We start from the raw sequence: 25,066 nt of genomic DNA, 5'->3' as shown, positions 1-25,066 counted from the left end.
CGAGATGAGGCATTCCACTTCTGGACATCCCAGATGTCCTAGTTTTTCAAAGACCACAACTTCCCCTCCACAGTGGTTGAAAACGCCCTCGACTGCATCTCTCGTGTTTTCCGCAACTCATCCCTCACACCCCCTCCCCACAAAAACAACAAAAACAGAATCCCCCTCGACCTCACGTACCACCCCACCAACCTCCAGATCCAACGCATCATCCTCTGGTACTTCCGCCAATCCGACCCCACCACCAAAGACATTTTTCCCTCCCCACCCTTATCTGCTTTCCGGAGGGACCACTCTCTCTGTGACTTCCTTGTCCGCTCCACACTCCCCACCAGCCCCACCACCCTTGGCACTTTTCCCTGCAACAGCAAGAAGTGCTACACCTGCCCCTACACCTCCCCCCTCACCCCCATCCCAGACCCCAAGAAAACCTTCCACATCAAACAGATGTTCACCTGTACATCTGCTAATGTGGTATACTGTATCCGCTGTTCCCAGTGTGGCCTCCTCTACATCAGGGGAAGCAAGCGGAGGCTTGGAGACCGCTTTGTGGAACACCTACACTCGGTTCGCGACAAATGACTGCACCTCCCAGTCGCGAACCACTTCAACTCCCCCTCCCATTCCTCAGACGACATGTCCATCCTGGGCCTCCTCCAGTGCAACAACGATGCCACTCGAAGGTTGCAGGAACAGCAACTCATATTTCGCTTGGGAACCCTGCAGCCCAATGGTATCAATGTGGGCTTCACAAGCTTCAAAATCTCCCCGCCCCTGACCGCATCCCAAAACCAGCCCAGCTCGTCCCCACCTCCCTAACCTGACCGTCCTTCCTCCCACCTATCCAATCCTCCCACCCCAACCCCCACCCCCCCCACCTATCAGCCTCATCCTCGCCTCCTTGACCTGTCCGTCTTCCCTCCCACCCACCTGCCCCTTTCTCCTCACTGACCAATCCCCAACCTAACTCTCCACCTCCACTCACCTTTACTGGCTCCATCCCCGCCTCTTTGACCTGTCTGTCTCCTCTCCACCTATCTTCTCCTCTATCCATCTTCTATCCGCCTCCCCCTCTCTCTCTATTTATTTCAGAAGCCCCTTCCCCTCCCCCATTTCTGAAGAAGGGTCCAGACCCAAAACATCAGCTTTCCTGCTCCTCTGATGCTGCTTGGCCTGCTGTGTTCATCCAGCTCTACACCTTGTTATCTCAGCATAAAATATTGCCTCCTTGGAAAAGTGATTCCACGGTATCAGTTGAGAGATATTGGCTTAGACATACAAATCCAATCAGAAATGTAATTAAAGACAACTGCATAGATTTCTGGAGAACATAAATAGGCTGGCGAATTAAGCAGGCATATAGAAGATTTCAAGGAAATATGAAGTGACACATTGTGTTGGAAAGAATGAGGGGAAGTAATATGAACTAAACAGTGGAATTGTGAAGGCATGCCCTGGGCACTGGGGGCGGGGGTGGGGTGGGTGTGTGTGTGGGTGTGTGTGTGTGTGTGTGGTATGTGCACAAGTCTTTGCATACTTCAGCACAAGTTGACAAAGCTGCTTAAATCGCATATAAATTCTTTATAAAGCTTTATTAAAAGAGGGGTAAAATATGAAAGCAAAGGAATCATGGTAAATCTTTCTAAAATATCACCAGGAACATTTACTCCAATTCCAGACAACACTTTTCAATGTCAAACCCTCAGAGACCATAAGGCATAGGAGCAGAAATTAGGCCATTTGGCCCATCGAGTCTGCTCCGCCATTCAATTCAACCCCATTCTCCTGCTTTCTCCCCGTAACGCTTGATCCCCTTGATAATCAAGAACCTATCTATCTCAGTCTTAAATGTACTCAATGACCTGGCCTCCACAGCCTTGTGTGGCAGTGAATTCCATAGATTCACCATTCTCTGGCTGAAGAAGTCTCTCCTTATCTCTGTTCTAAAGGGTCTTCCCTTTACTCTAAGGCTGTGCCCGCAGGTCCTAGACTCTCCTACCAATGGAAGCATCTTCCCAACATCCACTTTGTCCAAGCCATTCAGTATTTTGAAAGTTTCAATTAGATCCCCTCCATCCTTCTAAACTCCTATGAGTATAGTCCCAGAGTCCTCAAACATTCCTCATATGCTAAGCTTTCCATTCCTGAGACCATTCTTGTGAACCTCCTCTGAACTCGCTCCAGGGCCAGTACATCCTTCGTGAGATATGGGGCCCAAAACTGCACACAATACTCCAAATGTGGCCTGACCAGCGCCATATAAAGTCTCAGTAGTACATCCTTGCTTTTATATTCAAATCCTCTCAAAATAATGCAGACAGGATGCAGGATAAATTGTTGAGAATTTTACCAGGGTTGAACAGCTTCAATTTTGTGAAGAAACTGGAGGTAGACATTTTATTTTTCATCAGAGATTGTTAAAGAAAAATTTGCTCAAAATTCATGTTGAATTTTATATAGTATATGACGAGAAGCCGTTTCCAGATGCAGAAGGGTCAACAACAAAAGTAGACATTTTTAATGTGAATGGTAAAAAGAACTAGAGGTGTTTTTTTTTACACAGCTAGTTGTTGTGATCTGAACTGCAGTATCTGAATCGCTGAAACTGATTTAACAGCAACATTGCAAAGAGATTAGGATAAATACGTGACGGGATAATATTTTCAGGGATAAGGGAAACAGAGCAGTGGAGCAGCATTAATTGGATAGATCTGCCACAGAGCTGGCAAATGCATGGTGGGACAAGCTACCTCTTTTGCTGTATCATTCTGTGATTCTAAATAGTCAGAATCAGAGTCCATTTGCTTGGTTGAATCTGAGCAGGAGTATTTCTGTTGCTAGGTTACAGGAGATACTTGAATTGGAAGCAATAATAAAAACGGCCCAGGATTTCATAAATAAAAGAGCTTGGAGCATTGATGCTGCTTTGACTAAGATTTCGTGCCCCAATAAATTACCCATCCAGAATGTTGACATTGCAGAGAAAGTAAACCAAGCTCTTGCAGTTAATTACTATTCATTATTAACACACAAAACAAGGTGGTTCTCACAGTAGACTCTGACTAGAGAATTTAATTTGCTTAAAAAACAATTACCTACTTAACTGATGCAGCCTTAAGTGATGTAAACTGAGATCGTTCTGAATTCAAATGCTCAAAGTGCAGTGGTCGGATTTTTATGGCTATTCATGCAATATCAGTTCTGACTTTGTCCAGTGTTATAATTATCATACATTCCTGCATCACTTGCGACCATTCTGAAGAAGAGAGAAAAATGCATGTAATAGTAACAAACTTAAAAGTTGCCCAACCTTGGGGCATCACAACCTGTTACGTCCAGTTGGGATTTTTTCATCCTAACTGGGCTGTCAAATGAGACTGTGTTGTAGATGCCTAAACAATAGACCCTAAAGTCACTAGCATTTGACAGGAAAGTTTTGATTGTTTTCATGCAGCAGGCACTGAAAATAAACGTGCAGGTGCAGCAGGCAGTAAAGAAGGCAAACTGTCTGTTGGCCTTCATAGTGAGAGGATTTAATTACAGGAACAAGGATATCTTGCTGCAATTATACAGTGCACTGATGAGGCCACATCTGCAGTATTATGTTTGCAGTTTTGGTCTCCTTATCTGAGGAAGGATGTTCTTGTGTGAGAGGGAATGTAGCAAAGGTTTAGAAAATTGATTCCTGGGATGGCAGGGCTGATGTATGAAGACAGCCTGCATCGTTTAGGACTGTATTTACTGGATTTAGCAGAGTGTGGGGGGATCTCATAAAAATCTATAAAATTCTAACAGGAGACCAGACAGGTTAGGCCAAGAAGGATATTCCTAATGGTGGAAGTGTCCAGAACCAGGAGTCATAGTTTAAGGATAAGGGGTAAACATTTTACGATTGAGAAGAGGAGAAAGCTTTTCACCAACAGAGCGATGAGCCTGTAGAATTCAGCACCACAGAAAGTGGTTAAGGCCAAAACATTGTTTTCAAGAAGGTAGTAGACATAGCTCTTATGGCTAAAGGCATCAAGGGATATGAGGGAGAATGGGAATAGGGTATGAGATCAATGATCAGACTTGATCATATTGTTTGGCAGAGCAGGCTCGAGGTGTCAAATGGCCTACTCCTCCTATCTTCTATGTTTGTAAATGCACATTTTATTTCCCGCTGTCCAAGGTACTGAAATAGATTTTTTTAAAGACGGAATTCCTTCGATCCAACATTAACAATGCATTTTACCCAAACCTTAGAATAAAATCATACTACAGTATATTTTCCTTACTCGCACCAATCACAGTTGCAGTCTTTTTCAAAGTAATGTGCTACTGAAGTCGGTTTTGGGCAGTTGACACCATCCGACTCTAAATAAACAGAGTCTTGAAAGCCCATAAAGAGAATAAACTTTCATCCCTTATGTTATGTTTGGTTTGTGTATGTCCCTTGGAACTGTATTTAAAATAAAGAGAAAGTGCTGGAGAAACCGAGCAGGTCTGGCAGCATCTGTGGAGAGAAAAACAAAGTTGACGTTTTGACTCTAATGTCTTTGGAGCACCTTTTCTGAGACTGCTTTTGTTTGCACTTTCTCCTCTACTGGTAGAATTTCTTTTGAGTTGTGTTGAGCATGTGACAGGGCAAAGTGAAAGAATTGAACAAGCCACTTTATAAACAAAACCCAAGATCCAATATAACATCCATTTGAATTTATTGATGTGAGCTCTTGTTTCAGAGAGGACCGCATGCAAAACAAGGGACATATGCAGCAGAAAGAAGGCTTTCTGCACGTTATTGTACAGTAAATCTATTATATACAGACAACAAAAATAGATCCACTGAGCTATAGAAGTGAGTGAAGATGCAACGAAGTCAATAAATATCAATAATAGCACAGAGAAATACCAAGTGGCACTGAAAAGAGACACCTATTTGCACCTGAAAATACATTACTGAGCAGATACCACTTTTCACTATAAATTTCATTACAGCCTTTCATTATCTACAGATGCAGAAAGTATTAGAGGTATTCTGCAGGGCAAGGGTGACTCGATTTCTTTGTAGAAAAGACGTGATCTTTTCACACTTGATGCAATAAATTGAATCCGCAATTAGGCAGTTATGTGCTCTTTCGGTGTGAGACCTTTATTTAATTGGTGCGGTGAGAGTTAAACTACAGCGTCATTGCAATAGAACTTCAATAACAGCAGTGGTTCTGGAGGGCATAATGCAATTTCCTACTTCAAACAAAACTTCTATTGGATCAATTGTAATTTCCCTACAATACTGTCTCTTCAACCTGTCTTACAGACGACAGAACTTGCCCAAGCACAGGTGCCTGGAATTATACAAAAAAATGGAAGACAAACATATATTCTTAAAAAAAATAAAAACAGGTGGTCAAGCTTTATGTATTCCGTTAAAGTGCACTATAAATACTAATCTTTAAAGATACGATCAAATAATTCAGATAGTACCTTCTATATATTTGCTATATTCTTGTCAAGGAAACATCATATACAGGTGACAAGAGTGCCTGGGATTTACAGTATGCTTAAAATGGAGCCTCATAAAATCATTTCAAAACAAAAAGTGTTTTAAAATATTTTCCTTCCAACACTGTACAGACTACAGCTTCCTGGCTCAGTAGCAGCTACAGATTTGGGTGGGGATGTGCAAGGAGAGTGGGTGAGTGGCATGTGCTCTGAAATGTTAAACTATCACTATTGCAAATGCAACGCATGTACTGGGGAGTGACAGAGGGAGAGAAAGGGAGTCAGAGATGTCACAGTCCTCAAAGGAAGTACTGTAGTGGGAAGGATGACTAAGGGAGGAGGGGATAAGACAGTGAGAATGTTAGAAGAACTATTTGCTCATAAGCAATAAACAGAAAAGTAACCAATAGCTCTTTGAAGAATATTCATTTTGTTGGTCTCCAGTAAGCAACTCTGTATAAAGCATTGTTTCTTTAAGAAAAAAAAAGTCCACAGAAACATTCATTTCACAAGGCTCCAATTTTCCTTGAGTGTGTTTGGCTTTAAATAATTTAAAGAATTAATAATGAGGAAAAATAAAAGGACAGCAAAGTCAGCGGCTACCTTGCTCTGATTTTGTACTCAGAAATTCAGCCAATGACAATTCTCAGTTTGTGAAATGACATATATCCATTTGGCACTCTGATAGGGCCTCTTGTGTAAACCTCCAACTGAGTGACCTTCAATGGCTTTCTAAATAGCAGGCCAACAATAGGAGGCTGTCTCTTTAAGGCAATATAAAAAAAGTCAATCTACAAACAGTTGCGCCAACAACCAAATAAAAATATAAAAAGCTACAGGAGTGTCTGCAAATGAAGGATTACCATATCAGTCATGTTCTCACAATTTCTGTTACCAAAAGTTGACATCTAAATAATATTTTACACAAAAATATACAAGTCACAGATTGCGTCACTTGATTATGTTTTGGTGGCCGTGGACTGGGAGATGATTTCCTGCTAAGAAGTTAAGTCTTCTGCTTGTTGTTGGCTGTGTCAGGCCTGTAGTCTTTTCTCTCAGAGACGTTACGTTTGATTTTTGCATTTACAGGATACATCTCTTGGTTCAGCGATGGGCTGGAGTGCGACTTTTTCATCCCGTTTCCGTCGTTTTCCACGAGCATATCCGGCCCTCCTTCCTTCAGGAGTTTAACATATGTCTCATATCGGGTTTTCTGTAAGAGAAGTCAGCATGGTAACAGCTCAGTGCAAGAAAGGAACACAGCCCTTTAAACAGAGAATGCTGCAGCCTTGAGGCCAATGATCAACCGTAACACAGGTTTGACCTTCCATTGACTCAGTCATTAAATGCACTGCTTTCCCAGCTCTTTGACTGCAACCTGTTTGCTGAATTCTTTCAAACTTTGCAAGCTTTGTCAATAATATTAGGTTAATTCTATTGAGGATAAATGGGTAGAGGGTATTGATTGATTAAGTACCTTGAGCACATATTAAGAATATCTCTGCATAATCACTCCTGAGGATAACATTTTAATTTAAAGTTTAATTTGTGGTTTGATCTTTGTAATTGTACCCCTATAAGGAACTGTCACATTCTCATTTAGTTTGATATGGTTCCAAGTGGCTCATTTAAAATTATATAAAGAAGGACTCCTGGGCACCAGGTGTTAGCTCAGGTGCTTGGAGATCATTCATACTAGTCAGCAAGACTATTAACATGATCTCAGCTGATAGTATAATGGGGACAATCAGATCCCAGACTGAAATCTGACTTGTTAGATCATAACTTTTATTTTTCCAGTTTGGTTATCCATTTTAAGAGTGTGCCAATGTACCTTTATCAGAAGAACTCAAGTTTAATATAGAAAAGGGCAAGGAAAAGAAACAAAGATATATCATGAAGATCTTATCATAAACAACAAAAAGATTCACCCCCTTTCCCAGCATTAACCTTTTCAGACACACAGTCCCAGTGAAAAGTATCATTTCTGTCTTCACTTTTTAATTTCTTACTCAACCGATAAGGTTGGAAGCATTTCCTTTCACCAGATGGGATTCTCTCCATCTCTCCTAGAGTAACTCATTGTCTTTTCTCTCTGAATTTGAGGGAACAGGCTCTAAGAGTTTTTCAGGTTACTGTAACTACTTGTAGCTGCTAAACAGCACATCTGCTCGGATGGACCTTTTTTTCCCCATGAACTGAACCTTCTTCTCACCTCTGGCCATTTTTTTTGGGTCATGAGAGCTCAATTTAATGAACGCTTCAATTATCTCACCAACTAGCTTCTCTGGTTACTAACTTAAAGTCACAGGATTTCTTACAGGACAGAACAAATGGCCAGCACATAATGTTAGAAATCACATTCCTGGTTCCACTAAAATATTAATTTCAAATCTAATACAATAATATCAACGGCAGGAACGAACAAGTGGTTAACAGTCAGCAGTGCAGTCCCAACAATGGAACTTGCAATTCCGATGTGACTGTATATTGAGAACTACAGAGTGTTCTGGGAATGGAATACAACTGGAAATGACATTACAAACACGCTTGGTAGAATAGGGAATAGTTAATTAGAAAAAAACCGGATGCAAGGGATGTAGTCGCCATCTGAATAAAATATTGCGATGAGCACCCAAAAGAGTTCAAATTTTCAATTTCCCCTCATTGCCATTATATTTAGCCTTTCACATCAGCAAAAGATGGTCTTATGGTGCAGTCAGTAGTGTCCCTGCCTCTGAGTCAGAAGTTCCACGAGTCCCACTCTAAGACTTCATTATTAACCAGTAAATCATTCCAATGGGCCAATAGTAGGCAATAAAAGCAGGTGAGTCTCCTGGTCAGCCAAACTTGATGCTGAGTGGCACCTCAAATGGTATAGCTTCTGGCAACCTGATCCAGGCAACACTAGGCAAGAAAACAGACAAAGGCACACAACATTGCCTGTTTTGTGTGACGCTAGATATGGGAAAGTAGCACAGTCATCTGCAAGAGTCAGGGTGAGGAAATACTCCAGGAAATAAGACTGCTGAAAGAAAATACATTCGTTCATCGAGCCACTATATTTCATTTTAAACTAACAACATAAACATTATATTCCCAATCGCACTGAATATAAATAGTGTCAGTATTTTGAATGCTACCAAAGGGCTTTGTGCAGCAATATCTTTATCAAGTTATCAGTCAATAATTTAATTACTGTTACATTGAATTAAGGAGCTGCTAAATGAACGCCAATAATACTAATGCTGCTGTTTGTACTTCAGGCTCTGATTAAATGGTAGAATAAACCCTGTGGGAGTCCCTAAGGATAGGCATTAGGTTGTTGATGCAGACAAATGCTCTGCACTACTCTTTGTTCCCCTGGAGGTGCGCATCTGCTTGCTGATCGATGATGTGGATGGAAGTGCCCCAAGTCAGATACCTTCAGTGAAGAACTCTCCATCGAGTTGAAAGTTAGAGTGGGCAAAAAGGGGAAATAAACATGCATTTTCTTTCTAATAAGGCGAATAAACTGAAAAGATATTGTAGCTTCACCCCACTCCCATCCTGATGAAAAGTTGAGTTCAATCTTTCATAATACTTAGTGCTGTGAGAATAACAAATAAATAGTGATTTATTTATAGCGATAAGTTAGAATAGTTAGTTCATTTTAAATAGCTTGAGAAATTAATTAAAGAAAATAAAAACAATTATTTCAGATAGAATTAACAGTCACAATAATTTGGGTTGATTTTGAAAAGTCAGCACAGATTTTTTAAGAGACATGTATGTCTAAGCCTAATTGCTGGAGTTTTTTGAAAGGGTAACAGGAAGGTTAGATGATAAATATTCCCGATATGGTGTACATGAACTTCCAAAAAGCTTTTGATACAATACCAACACAATAGATTTATGAGGAAAGTTATAGCTTGTGGAATAAAAGGGACAGCAGCAAAGTGGATACAAAATTGGCCTAGGGATAGAAAACATAGGCACAAAGGGAAGAAGTTAATGAGTATTTTTCAGGCTGGGAGAAAATTTGCAATGGAGTTTCTGATGAGTTGGCAGTACAACCCTTGCTTTTCTTAATTTATACTAATGATCTAGGTAATCATTGTAGATTCCCTACAGTGTGGAAGCAGACCATTCAGCCAACTGAGTCCACACTGATTCTCCGAAGAGCACCCCGACCCACCACCTACTCTATCCCTGTAACCCTGTATTCCCCATGGCTAATGCACCTAACCTGCACATCCTGGACACTATGGGCAAGTTAGCATGGCGAATCCACCTAACCTGCACATCTTTGGACTTTTGTGCACAGGTAGCAATTTCAAAGTTTAAGGATGATACGTAAACTTGGGAATTTGGAAACTGTGAGGAGGATTCTTTAAGATTTCTTATTTCAAATGAATCAAGAATAAAGTAAAATGTGCATCACTTTTTGTGATTTTCCTGCATTATTGAAGAATGATTGGAACAGGACAATATTGGCATTCAAAGATTGTGCTAGATAAGTGCAAGTCTTTTCACAGAATCACAGAATTCTTACAATGCAAGACTCCATTCGACCCATCCCGCTTGCACTGGTTATCTGTGCATTTTAGCTTTGTATAATCGTCTACTTTCGGAGCGTACACAACACTCTAGCTGAGGTCTCACCAATGTCTTATTTGAATTCGTCATAACCTTCCTACTCATGTACTCTTTGTTCCTATTTATCGAGCTGAAAAACGCTGTATGATTTATTAACACATCTATCTGTCTTGCCAATTTTAAGGGTATGACAAATACATCTAGGTGAAGAACTTCAGAGGGATATTGACAAGTTGATGGAGCAGGTAGATAGGTGGCAGATGAAGTTCAATCTGAAGAAGTGTGAGGAGATACACTTTGGTACAAAGAACATGGAGAGATCGAATGAAATGAAAGGCTCCATTTTAAAGGGTGTGCAGATTCAAAGACACCTGGGTGTACATCTTTCTTTGTCATTAACGATGGCAAGGCTAGTAGTTAATAAACCATACAGTATTCTAGTTTTCACAGATAGGGGCTTAGAGTACAAGAGCAGGTCAGACCTCACTGGAATATTGTGTACTGTTCTGGGCACTATACTATAGGGAGGACAAGAAGAGTGCAGAAGAGATTTACAAGAATGGGGCTAGGGATGAGAAACTTCAGTTAATAGAAAAGATTGGAAAAGATGGGACTGTTTTCACTTGGCGTGGTGAAAGCTAAGTGGCGATTTGTTACAAGTCTTCAAATTCACAAGGGCTCTGTATACAGAGTGTATAGGAAGAAACAGTTCCAGCTCATAAACCAATTGAAAACCAAAAAGCACAGTTTTCAAGTGCTTTACAAGAGAAGCAAATGCGAGACGAGGAAAAAATCTTCTTGACATGGTGAGTAGTTAGGGTATGGAAAGCACTGCCTGGAAGTGTGGAGGAAGCCTCAATTGAAGCATTGAGCAGGATGATTGTTTCTATGTAAGTAGTGTGCAGGTTACAGGGAAAATTTGCACCCTGTTAAAATGCTTAGAGAGAGTCAGTGCGGACACAATGGGCTGATTGGCCTCTAGCTGCACCATAACAATTCTATGAAAGTATTTCCATTTATTGATCACTGTTCACAACCTTTATTAAATGTATATATAGTCCCAATCCAATCGTTCTTCAATTATGGAGGAAAACCTCCAAAAGAATTGCACACCTTGCTGTGTTCTTCATTCATTTAAAATATGAGACTGTCGAATCTAGAGTCACTTACAAGCAATCTCAAAGTCCTGTGCAGCCTGTGAGACCCATAGGTAGCATTTGGCAGTCTTGTAAATGGCCTCTTAGGCTTCATCTTATCTCTTCATTTCAGGAGGTAATATACTCAACAGAAGCACCCTGTATTTATATTCAGCCTTTCACATAATAAAATATTCCAATGCATTTCAAGACGGCACTTTTGAACAAAATATCATGCTTAGTTATAAAAGTGGATCTTAGGGCATAAGATCAAATGTTAGGTCAAGCTTTAAGGAGGGTTTGAAAGCAAGTTAAAGAGGCAGAATTGTTTATGAAGGAAATCATAATGCAAACAGCTGAAACAGTTACCAACAGTGCAGCAATTTAAGCAGGGTTGTTCAAGAGGCCAGAATTAGAGGTGATTAATCAAACAATTATGGGACTTGAGAAGTCTACAAAGCGATTTCAAAAAATGAGAATTTTAAGGTCAAGAAATTTTTGCTTAGCCATAAATCAGTGTGGTTTGGTATGAATTATGACTTGGAAACAATGCTCCCTCTAAGCTGCACAAGCTGCTGGGAAACTCCACACACATTGATCCATGAGCCAATGAATGATTTCTGCTTCCAGAAGCTTCTACCGTACATGGACCTTGGACTCGCAGCGGCAAAACCAAATTACTGGGATCACTGATTAGGAGGCGAGTGTTAGAGAACCTCAGATATACGGTTTATCCAATATAACTAGTTCCATTTATTACTGCCTCGGTGTGTCACAGGAACATAGGTATATAAATCTTCATAATTCTGGAGTTTAAAACTTCATTGGCGAACACGAGTAGAAGTTGCTTCAGAACTACGGTGAAATCGCAATAAGACACGGTGAAAGGCAGCCCACAAAGCAGGAAACGATTATTGAGCTTTATTGGACCTAACTCCCTTTGACTGTACAAAGACAGGTCATAGCAAGGTGCAAAGAAAAAGACATTTTTCACAAATTTACTGCATCATTGTATTTTCATGTTTTCACAAAGGGGCCTCCTTGGCTATCTCAAAGCCCCATTTAACATGAATTTAGTGGAAGGACCTCCCAGCGATTCGAATTATCATGGCTTTACTGGATACAGTAAGCACACGACAGCAAACGACCATTCAAACAAATGAATCTATATGTATTTTTAATTAATTAATGCAATGATGGTGTCACTGCTGGACCAGCATTTATTGCCCGTCTCTAGTATCCCTTGAGATTGCCTCAAGAACTTGGTGAGATGCCTTTTTGAATGGCAGTATGTGGACCAGCAATGCCATTAAGAGAGGGAATTCCAGAATTTTAATATTGATGTTCAAGTGTCATCCTATCCACCTTCATCCAACACATTCTATCAACTTTGCCAGGGAATTCAGCTGCCCCTTGACACAGATGAATAGGAGGTATGAGGGTATGTTTGAACAAACAGCAAAGAACAGTACAGCACAGGAACAGGCCCTACAGCTCACCAAGAATGCACCGACACATGATGTTTTTCTAAAATAAAGTCCTTTCACCTCCACGTGGTCCATATCCTTCTATTCCCTGCCTACTCATACATCTTGAGGTTGTTGACTTGCTTGCCGAGCTGACTTGTTCTCGTCAGACATTTTGTCACCATGGTAGGTGACCTCATCAGTGGAGCCTCCGATGAAGCAGTGTTATTCTACTCCACTTGGAATTTATACTGTCTGGTCCGTTATGGTGAGTAGTGTCATTTCCAGTTTTGATCTGTATGGGTTTGTATATGGGGTCCAATTCTATATGTTTGTTGATTGCATTGTGGGTGGAGAACCATGCCTCTAGGAATTCCTGTGCGTGTCTAATGTGGCCAGTGTAATTAATCCCTTCTAATTTGTTGCAATTATTATTAAATTATTATTGCAATTATTATTGTAATTATTAAATGCATCAAATTAGAAGACACCCACCACCTCATCAACAACATATTCGCAGGGATTAAATTCACAACGGAAGAAGAAAACAACAATCAATTTCCGTTTCTGGATGTTAAAGTTGAGTGTATGACCAACGGGGAGTTCCAAACCTCAGTATACAGAAAAGCAAACCACACTGATCAAATCCTCAACTTCCACAGCAACCAACCCAACGTCCACAAACAAAGCTGCATTAGGACACTATTCAAATGGGCTAGGACACACTGCAACATTCCGAAACTATGCAAGAAAGAGGACAAGCAGCAATACAAAAATCCTCGCTACAAACAGATATTGCCGCAACTTCATCCGCAGATGCCTACTAAACAGATAACAACAGGAGGACACAGTACGCCCTAACATACTGGCCACACTGCCCAACATCAAGAACATATCGGAACTGACAACAAGACTCCTAAGATCACTAGGAATCATGATGGCCCACAAGCCCACAGCCGCTCTACGACAAACACTCACAAGGATTAAAGACCCCATTCCCACGACATGCAAAACCAATGTGGTTTACAAAATACCATGCAACGACTGCCACAAACATTACATTGGACAGATAGGAAGGAAACTAGCCATCAGAATACATGAACATCAGCTAGCAGCAAAACGGCACGACGAACTCTCCTTCATATCGGTATACTCAGACAATGAAGGCCATCAGTTTAACTGGGACAAGGTATCCATAGTAGCCCAAGCCAAACATAGACGCACACGGGAATTCCTAGAGGCATGATTCTCCACCCATAATGCAATCAACAAACACATAGAATTGGACCCCATATACAAACCCATACAGATCAAAACCGGAAATGGCACTACTCACCATTACGGACCAGACAGTATAAATTCCAAGTGGAGTAGAATAACATCGCTTCATCGGAGGCTCTACTGATGATGTCACCTAGCATGGTGACGAAACGTCTGAACGAGAACAAACCAGTTCGGTGAGCAAGTCAGCAACCTCACACACAACCCGAGCTACAGATCTCTGCCAAAACTTTATTCATACATCTGTCAAAAAAGGCATCAAAATGGCAAAATGAGACAAAATACAGATGGAAAACCAAAGCCAGAGGTAGGTCACTAAAGCAGGAGGTGACTGGTTATTTTGGTTTCAGATCTGAGAATGGAGAGTGTGGTGACTTTTCCAACTCTCAGATCCATTATGTGGTTTGCAACACAACACAATGCTTCTCAGTAAAATGCCTTTGAATGAACCACAATGGTTCCTTCCTATTTCCTCAACCGCTTTTTACAACTTTTCAGTCTGGTACACAGAATGAAGTGTGACTACCATTCTAAAAACATACCTCCTGCCCTCACATCTAGCCTGAATGGACGATTGCCAGAAGTGGGAATAACAGCTGTCTTTTCACACACACAATTCTCCAGAAAAGGCATCAGCTTTCGAGCAAATTAATTCAACTACAAACAAAATCCCGAAATGAATTTCACATTATCGAGATGTGATGCTGCCCTGAGCTCAACTTGTCATGTTTATATTTTAAGGTTCATAAAAGCCCAATCAAAGAGGCTTTAGACAATCAGCACGGTTAATGAAATCAGTATTCCAAGCTGGAGAGTAATTTCTTTGAGGCCAACTTTTAATTGAAGGAGCAGGGGGCGGAATTAAGCGGAATTTTTATTTCAAATTCAGCGTTGGAGCCTCTGACACGTAACAGTCTGAAGAGAAGTGTAAAGTCATCAAGCTGAAGAGAGCAGATTGCAGTGCCTGATGAATCTTTTGACAAATTGTTTGCTCTAAACATCTCACGGTGTTGTGTCAAGAACTTGAAGACAAGTTTACATAGTATGGAAACACTTGTGTTTACCGTTTTGCTCAGTAACAAATAAATTGTCTGCTTCACAGATAACTTTTGACAGATAATTTCTAATCAAACACTGGTCTAATCAAAAACTCGCAGCTCTCAGTCCAATGCCTTTGTGCTTTGAGTCTTTTTCCACACTGAGGAACTCCCATATTGTATTTTTTACCTTGCCATCCTGCCACCTACCTAAAGGTCTCCTGAAAAGGATCTAACCACAGTTTTGGCCTCACTTGAAATCTCTTTCCATCTTACCCTTACTCCTCCTGCCTATGGGAAGTATGTGGGATGTGAGTAGAAAACCTGCCATAACGTTCCTGATAGGGTGTGGATCAACAGCTGTTAAGTGGACAAAGAGACACCCAAAAAGTTCCCAACCTATCAGGACCCATGGCAAAACTCGTATCTTCACTGTCTCCGTCCCTTTTAAGACATTCCTGATTTGCCCTTCCTGAGACTTACCCGTCAGTTGGCAAGTCTTTGCGAGATTTTGACCGGGAAAAGCCTCCCCATTTCACTCTTCTGAGATAGACAGCATGCTGATAGCATACAGAGGAGGTCCAGTTGTTAAAATATCCCACCAGCTTAAATCTGGGTGTGTGCGCGCACTTTACACTCACCTTGCACTCCCAAACACAAAAACCCACTGGGAACTAAGGTAGGAATTAGGAGCAGAATAGTTAATTCAGCCCTTCGAGCCCACTTTGCCACTTAACATGATCATGGCTGATCTTATCCTGGTCTCAACTCCACTTACCTGCCCGCTCCCCTTAGCCCTTTCTCCCACACTTCACCAGAAACGTATCTATTTCTTTCTTGAATGTGTTGATTGATTGTGCCTCCACTGCACCCTGGGGCAGTGAGTTCCACAAATTCACAACCCTCTGAGAGAAGCAGTTTCTCCACATCTCAGTTTTGAACCTACCTCCTCTCACTAAAAGCTGATTGCAAAGCAATATTTTCAGTGTTCCTGGTGCCAATTACCACAGTGACAACAGAAGACTTGCAAGTGGAGTGTGACTGTATGAAGTAACATCACAATACTCGGGGACAGTGAAAGGAATTTTGAACAATCAGTACTGTTCAAGGGAAAAGTAATTTCAGGGGAGAGGGAAAGACTGGTCTTCCAGTGGGCACATAACATCACATGATTAAATGTAAGCCATTCCTTTGGAAATACATTTCTATTTTCTTAACATTTCTTAACAGTTTACAGGTACCTCATTGCACCTAATTGGTGCTAACTCCTCCAGATCTGAGTTCTGAGGGAGGGTCACCGGACCCGAAACGTTAACTCTGTTTTCTCCTTCACAGACGCTGCTAGACCTGCTGAGCTTTTCCAGCAACTTTGTTTTTGTTCCTCCAGATCTAATGTTTGGCCATGGGTTATCACAACCAGCAATAGGAAGGTTGTAAACCACCATTAACTGAAAATGCAGCTGAAATTTAGACAAATCAAACAAGGGCATCTTTTCTGTCCAGAAAACATGGAAGAAGTGAGCATCCAGTCATTGCCACTTGAAAGGCTACAGGCTCAGGCTCAAAGAGGGTGAAATGGCTGCAGAAATGAATTAGATGTATGAATAGGAAGGGTTGAGGGGGATATGGGCCAAATACTGGCCAATGGGATTAGATTAATTTACGATATCTGGTCAGCATGGACAAGTTGGACTGAAGAGTCTGTTCCTGTGCTGTACATCTCTATGACTCCATGTCAGAACAGATTTTATTCTGAGGATGTCATAGACAGGCAGAGAGTGAATTCCTCTTGCACTAATAAAGAAGTGATCTCAGTGGTGCATGGGGTATATGAAACAAAATGGACAGGGTAAATACTGAATACCGCTTCACACTTAGAGTTATAGAGACATACAGCACGGTAAAAGATCCTTCAGTCCAACTCGTCCATGCCAACCAGATATCCTAAATTAAATCTAGTCCCATTTGGCAGCACTTGGCCCACTTCCCTCTAAACACTTTTTATTCATATATCCATCCAGATACCTTTTAAATGTTGTAATTGTACCAGCCTCCACCACTTCCTCTGGCAGCTCATTCCATACACTCACCACCCTCTGCATGAAAAAGTTGCCCCTAAGGTCCCTGTTAACTCTTACCCCTCTCACCTTAAACCTATGCCCTCTGGTTTTGGACTCCCTACCCTGGGGAAAAGATTCATATCTATGCCCCTTATGATTCTGTAAACCTCTGTAAAGTCTCTCCTCAGCCTCTGACGCTCCAAGGAAAATAGCCCCGGCCTATTCAATCTCTCCCTACGGCTCAAACCCTTTCAAGAAAAGGCCAGACGTTACTTAAGGGGACTGCGCATTTAATTAGAAACTTAGTAAAGAAATTATTCCAAGACTGATGACTGGAACAATTTTCCACAGCAGAAGTAGAAAGATTAGGAATAACCAAGAAGAGACAAGAAACTGTAATGAAAGGACTTCAGCAATTCAAGCAAATGGGCTTCAGTGAGGAAATATCACTTCCACAGCACTGAATTATTCATAAATCCAACACTGCTGCCTCACTGGAAGTATGAAAGGCCAAGTTAGCACAGTCCTAATGGACCATAGGGATGCTCTCTCATTGTAGAGAGATGACTGGTAGCAATTTAACCCAAGAGTCACCACACCACAGGCAAGGGTTGACAAGGAATAATTCCAAGGTTGACAAGAGAGTCCTTTATTGTAACCTCAACTGGTGTGAGTAATTGAAGCCACACTGTTGGAGTCACTGTGCCTCGCAAACCAGCCGTTCAGCCAACTGAGCTAACCTACCACCACTATAACAGTGTTCAAACGAAATGGGGTCAGCAAGCCACTGGATCAAAGTTGGAACTCAATTCCCCATTTAAAGTTGTACCCATTCCAGCCTTAGTTTTGTACTTTGATTCAAAGTTCTTACAGCTACATTTAGAATGGACAATTCCTAGGTAAACCTGTCACAGTATAATTGCAACTTTAAACCAATGGTGGCCCCACAACACCTCCTCAGAATGAGGATACAATAGCAGCTGAAAGATTTGCATGGGCAGTGGTCATTGTAAATGTGGGAGCATACGTTTTCAATGGAAAGGGTATTGCGAGCAAGCTTGTGTTGCCGTGCAAGTTTTAACCGCATTAGCAATGGACATTTTCTCATGACTCAACATCTTATGAACATACATATTAGGAGCAGTAGGCCACTTGACCCCTAAAGCCTGCTTTTCCATTCAATAAGATTGTAGCTAATCTGGTTACTCCATGTTTCTGTCCATTCTGAAAAGCTTTCTCCCCCTTGCTTATCAGGAATCTCTCAATCTTTGCCTTAACAATATTCAAAGACTCTTCTTCCAACAACTTTTGAGAAAGAGAGTTCTTCTTTATCAGAGTGAAGATAGTTGGAAGGTAGAAAAGAAGCGGATTGTGAGACGGTATCAATAGCAACATCACGCTCTTTGATACCAGATGTACAACAATTCATACGGAAAAACATCACATGACACCAGGTTATAGTCCAACAGGTTTATTTGAGATTACAAGCTTTCAGAGCGCTGCTCCTTCATTGCTTCGCCTGACGAAGGAGCAGCACTCTGAAAGTTAGTGATTTCAAATAAACCTGTAGCTCTATAAACTGGTATCGTGTGACTTCTGACCTTGTCCATCCCAATCCAACACCAGGCACCTCCACATCATAACTATTCATACAACCTACATGGGAAGTAGCTAAACAAGCCGCCAATTTGATGGCTCCCGGTGAAAGAGGATATCATCTTCAAAGACAAGAAAAATCTTGAACAATTTTATCATTCAAAAATCACAGAGCGCATCAATACCAGGATAGCAGGGCCAGCAGACTGCCAGAATAAATGGTGTCTGTACTCTGTAAGAGAAATGTGGCAGAATAGTGTTCATATTATTGAGAGCAAATCAATATGTACAAAATATATACAAAAGAGCTGCTTGAAGGAAAAATATGAAGACAAGTAATTCCAAAGTTTCACTTGAACAAAGACTTGCATTTTATTTAGCACCTTCCCCTTAGTAACAATGTCCCACAACACAGAAGTATTGAACAAGATTTAACTTTGATCTGTATGCAAAGAAATATTAAGACAGGTGATCAAAAACTAGGTCAAAGAGATAGGTTTTAAAGGAGTGGCATTATAGATCAGATCAGCAGAGAGTTGGGAAGGAAATTCCAAAGCTTAGGAGGGATGAGATAATGGTTGGCACAATTGCCAATGATGGAGTAGTGATGGTTATTGAGCTGTGTTGCTGAAGATTCCTGGCTGGCAGTACAATGATCAATGTAACAATGCATAAAAACTGCCACACATTGAAAAGTGAATCAGAGATAGTAGGAACTGCAGATGGTGGTGAATCCGAGACAACAAGGTGCAGGGCTGGATGAACACAGCAGGCCAAGCAGCATCATAGGAGCAGAGAGGCTGACGTTTCGGGCCTAGACCCTTCATCAGAAAAGGGGGAGGGGAAGGGGGTTCTGAAATAAATAGGGAGAGAGTGGGAGGCGAATAGAATTTGGATGGAGGAGAGGATAGGTGGAGAGGAAACAAACAGGTCGAAGAGGCGGGGATGGGGCCAGTAAAGGTGAGTGTAGATGGGGAGTTAGGGAGGGGATAGGTCAGTCCAGGGAGGACAGACAGGTCAAGGGGGCGGGATGAGGTTAGTCGGTAGGAGATGGAGGTGCGGCTTGAGGTGGGAGGAGGGGATAGGTGGGAGGAAGAACAGGTTAGGGAGGCAGGGACGAGTTGGACTGGTTTTGGGATGCGGTAGGGGGAGGGGAGATTTTGAAACTTGTGAAATCCACATTGATACCATTGGGCTGCAGGGTTCCCAAGCGGAATATGAGTTGCTGTTCCTGCAACCTTCGGGTGGCGTCGTTGTGGCACTGCAGGAGGCCCAGGATGGACATGTCGTCTGAGGAATGGGAGGGGGAGTTGAAATGGTTCGCGACTGGGAGGTGCAGTTGTTTATTGCGAACCGAGCGTAGGTGTTCTGCAAAGCAGTCCCCGAGCCTCCGCTTTGTTTGGTGTGTGTTGCTGTAGCCACACCGGGTACAGCGGATGCAGTATACCACATTGGCAGATGTGCAGGTGAACATCTGCTTGATGTGGAAAGTCTTCTTGGGGCCTGGGATGGGGGTGAGGGAGGAGGTATGGGGGCAGGTGTAGCACTTCCTGCGGTTGCAGGGAAAAGTGCTGGGTGTGGTGGAGCTGGAGGGGAGTGTGGAGCGGACAAGGGAGTCACGGAGAGAGTGGTCCCTCCGGAAAGCAGATAGGGGTGGGGAGGGAAAGATGTCTTTGGTGGTAGGGTCGGATTGCAGATGGCGGAAGTGTCGGAGGATGATGCGTTGGATCCGGAGGTTGGTGGGGTGGTACGTGAGGACGAGGGGGATTCTTTTTTGGTTCTTATTGCGTGGACGGGGTATGAGGGATGAGTTGCGGGAGATGTGGGAGACACGGTTGAGGGCGTTCTCGACCACTGAAGGGGGGAAGTTACGGTCCTTGAAAAACGAGGACAACTGAGATGTACGGGAGTGGAATGCCTCATCCTGGGAGCAGATGCAGCGGAGGCGAAGGAATTGGGAATAGGGGATAGCATTTTTGCAGGAAGGTGGGTGGGAGGAGGAGTATTCTAGGTAGCTGTGGGAGTCAGTGGGCTTGAAATGATATCGGTTTCTAGGTGGTTGCCCGATATGGAGACAGAGAGGTCCAGGAAGGGGAGAGCGGTGTTAGAGATGGTCCAGGTAAACTTAAGGTTGGGGTGGAAGGTGTTAGTGAAGTGGATGAACTGTTCGAGCTCCTCGTGGGAGCACGAGGCGGCGCCGATACAGTCATCAATGTAACGGAGGAAGAGGTGGGGTTTAGAGCCAGTGTAGGTACGGAAGAGGGATTGTTCCACGTAACCTACAAAGAAAAGTGCTCCCTTTCTAACCTGCTATCTTTGCTATTTCTAAACACAATTGTATATAGCTACAGTGGAAGGACAGAGTGTATAAAAGCTTTTGCCAAACCCTACCTCAAACTCCAGGTAGTGCTCCTTCAGTCTGTATTCATCAATTTCCTTTGCTTTGACTTTCTTGTCAGGCGGGTAGGAACGGTGCTCAGTGAGCTCAGTGGAAATCTGTTTTAGCTTGGCCTCGTGCGACTTCAGCTGATCTTCCTGAAACCAAAGTAGTTTCAAATGCATTATGAAAACAAACTGAACTAAAACCAAGTTTTAAGTTCTGTCACAACAGCAACTTTCTTTTTGAACAGCAAATCCTTATCCAGTTTGAAAAGTCAAGCACCGAGTCCCTTTCATTCTTCATTTGATCACCAATGATCACAGAGAACCCCATACCTGGTGAGGTTCTGAACAAAAACAGAAATTGCTGGAGAACCTCAGAAGGTCCGGCAACAGTTGTGGAGAGAGAAATCAGAGTAAACGTTTCGAGTTCGGTGACCCTTCCAAAATACTGAGTTCCTCCCAGCAATTTCTGTTTCTGTTTCAGATCTTCAGCATCTGCAGTTTTTTTTTCTTCGGTTCCAATGCAATCTTCTCCAGGGGGGTTTAAGTGATGGAAAGTTTGAAGCAACAGGAGTTTCTTAATGGCTTGGATAACGTTTTTAAAAAATTCTGTCATGGATGTAGGCTTCACTGGCAAGGCCAGCAGTCGTTGCCCATCCCTAAGTGCCCTTGAACAGAGAGGCTTGCTAGAGCCATTGTAGGGAGGAGTCAAGAGTCAGCCAGATTTCTCTTAGTCTGGAGTCACACATGGGCCAGACCATGTAAGGATGGCAGATTTCACTCCCGAAATGAAATTAGTGAACCAGATGACAATTTCACGTGCCCCCTTTGTTGAGATTAACTTTTATATTCAGGATTTATTAATCATATTTAAACTCCACTAGCTGATATGAAACCACGTTAACATCAGATCCTGGGTCTCTGGGATTACTGGTCCAGTGACACCATCATAAGCTGAATGCTTCCAATTCACCAGCTTGGGAAAGTGGACTTCCTCTTCATTGGTATTATGCGTTGAGCGAAGAATTAAATCAATTAGGGTAAACAGCAGGGCAGTGGGACAGGGCAGCAGTAACTGGATCAAATCTTTAAAAGAGCTGTCACGGGAATTAGGGGCCGAACAGCCTCCTTCCACATCCCAAGATCCTATGGAAAAAGCTAGCTCATTTAAAGTGTGAAATTGCTGTTTTAAGAACTTTACTCCTTAGTTTCCCCTATGCGTTTTCTTTTTAAAACTCTAGCTCCTTGAATCGAGTTTTTTGATTCATTAGAATCTCAACAAGGCATGCTTTCAGAGGTGCTATTCATCGAATGTCACTAGGTTGCCAAGAAATGCAACACTAAATGGCCACTCCTTACTTTGGGTCCCACTCCCTGTATACCACGTTCCAGACAGCAGATTGTACTTTTCCAAGCGATGATCTAGTTTTCTGCTCAGGAGCTCCTATCCTCATCACCACCAAACCCCTCCCACCCCACCCTCACATCATTTTGTGTTTCCATCATTAAAAATAACACTCATTATCCACACGATACACGTCAACAGTGAGCTGGAAACAGTGCACAGTGCAAAGATGAGGTGCAAATTAATAAATGTCAGCATAAAAATAGTACATGGAGAAAAGGCAGGGCCAGGATTTTACTGCAGAGACAGGGATTTTATTATTAGATCAGTTCCCTTATCTTTTAGGTGCAGCTGGTAGCATCACGGCATTAGATGCACTTTGTACTGCAATACTGGAAAAATTCTCACTTTGCTACATCAAGACATGTTTCCATGGCAATACCGTATGTTGAATTCATGGAGGCAGGTAGGAAATAGAGAACAACTCAACTGGTATCAACACTTAATATAGCAGTATAGCTCAACATGCCAACATTCCTATCACTAGTGAGAATTGAAGAAGTAGCAATGGACAATACTAGAGTTCAGACTGGGTTTCAGGGTTTACCATTACTGATATCTGTACATACCATTAACTGTAAGATACCAGCAAGACACCACCTGTTTCCCAGGAAGGAGTGTTAGCACAGGAAGGAAAACCAGGCAAATCAAAACTGGAAACATTAACCTTAAAATTTAGTAGAACTTAGCCGTTCCAGGAAGGAATGAGAGAGGTGGTGAGAAGGAGTATGTTGGCCTTGGAGAGATACTCACTCCCTTCTCATCACCTCAACAATGGGCAAGAAAATCCATTGGGGACTTTCCTAACTCATCAATAATTAAGGCTCTTCAGTGGTCAATTAATGATTGATTAGCTGCCTCCCCGATGGTAGCTAGTATCCTGTTAGGAAAGCCACCTTGACATGCCCTCCCAGATTAGAATGGACAATGTCAGAAATCCCACTCCAGTCCAACACCGACACCTTCACATCAGGATTAAAATGGGGGAGGAAAGCTCCAATTCGGGGCAATCAGAGGCACTGATGAGGGGTAGGAGGCAGCAAGGGGTGTGGCCTCTGAATGCCAACCTTCTCCCCTCACCTTTGACCCCTCCCCCTCTGACTCCCCTCTCCCCAGACATTCAGAATTAAGGGGTATTGATTTAAGACAGATGAGGAGGAATTTCTTTTCTCACAGAGGATTGAGTGTCTTTGGACCTCCTCGCCACAGAGAACTGTGGGGGCACAGTCCTTGAGGTCGAGACAGATAGATTCTTAATCAATCGGGGATCAAGGGATATGGGGACAAGGGCAGGAAAGGGACGTAAGGACTATCAGATCAGCCCTGATTCTACTGAATGGCAAAGCAGGGGCCAAATGTCGTAGTCCTGTCCCTGTTTCTTATGCAGCATGCTTCGACTAGTGGACTTTAGGACCCAGAGGCGTACTGAAGCCTGATTGGCAGGCAGCTTCTGACAACTCAGGTCGCAGGTCAAGGCCTGTGAGTGGCTGAAAAAAATCACCCAGTTCTTGCCAATTGGTTGGTGGGTGATCGGGTTAGTTGGCTCATTGGTGGGGAGAGGCATGTTAGTTACCACCTAACACCCCTGACCCCACACTCTGAAATAATATGGGCAAGTTCCACCCTCTGTTATTGATGGGCTTATGCAGAATCGTGGCTATAATGCGGACAAATAAAAGTTGAGGCAGTGAAGCCAATTCTGAAGAAAGGTCGTGAATGTGAAGTGTTTATTCTTTTCTCCTTTGCTTCACTGATGCTGCTGAGTATTTCCAGCACTTTCTGTTTTGATTACAGTAAACTGTTGGGCCGAAGGGCCTGTTTCCATGCTGTATAACTCTATGAGGGTTTTAGAGGCGGTGATTTAGAGGCAAGTCCCACCACAGCCACTGGAAATCAAACTTCAGAGAATGTCAGCAGTCCCCCCCCCTGCACAGTTAAAATAGCACTTTTGAAGACTTGGTTTTGTCACTGAACCATTCTCAACACTGACAAGCAGTGGGAAGCCTGATTGGAAGAAGTTAAACTGCAGGAGAATCTGGGTGTCCATATCATTCTTCAAATATTGTCTAATCCTAATCCTAATACTCAGCCATATAAACACTGCTAACAATCCAAAGACATGTTAATGCAGTCTACACTGTCGTATACTTAACAAACACAGAGAACTGCTCTGAAGAAGTCACATCAGACTCGAAGCATTAACTCTGTTTCTCCACTGACCTGGCCAGACCTGCTGAGCTTCTCTAGCATTCTCTGTGTTTGTTTCAGATTTCCGTCATCCGCAGTAATTTACTTTTTTTCAATTGCCATCAAGTTAATTTGACATCAGAAGATTCCTAAATAATGTCAGTGATCAAAACACTCAAGTGTATGTGATCAAGGTCTCAGCTCTGGTTCACTCTCTACGATAGCTCATGGTCCGCAATATCGCATGGTCTGGAGCCAGTTAGTTTCAAAATAAGGGTTAAGTCATTTATTTGTTCATACTTTGAGAATGGGGAATCTTTAGAATTCTCACCCCCAGAAGGATGCAGAGGCACGGTCATTGAGTTTATTTAAGAGATTAATTGATTTCCAGATATTGGACATCAGAATGGACATGGAAGTAGTGAGAGGAAAAGGTATTGAGGTAGAAGATAACAAG

General features: G+C 42.4%; 1 protein-coding gene across 1 annotated transcript in view; it reads right to left on the bottom strand.

Annotated features, from left to right (window-relative positions):
- Positions 1-5,647: 5,647 nt before the first annotated feature.
- The window catches only part of LOC109923726 (PH and SEC7 domain-containing protein 3-like), a 595,836-nt gene continuing 576,417 nt past the window's right edge, over positions 5,648-25,066 (bottom strand). Inside the window, exons 14-15 of the mRNA XM_048610871.1 lie at positions 21,027-21,170; positions 5,648-6,694 (exon numbers count right to left, since the gene is read on the bottom strand). Coding sequence (XP_048466828.1) covers positions 6,488-6,694; positions 21,027-21,170 — 351 coding nt within the window. The 3' untranslated portion in view covers positions 5,648-6,487. The remainder of the gene's footprint in view (positions 6,695-21,026; positions 21,171-25,066) is intronic.

Source organism: Rhincodon typus, chromosome 1, assembly GCF_021869965.1.
Source record: "Rhincodon typus isolate 14 chromosome 1, sRhiTyp1.1, whole genome shotgun sequence".
Lineage (NCBI taxonomy): Eukaryota > Metazoa > Chordata > Chondrichthyes > Orectolobiformes > Rhincodontidae > Rhincodon > Rhincodon typus.
Note: the sequence above shows the minus strand (reverse complement) of the source record. Positions and strands in the feature narration are given on the sequence as shown.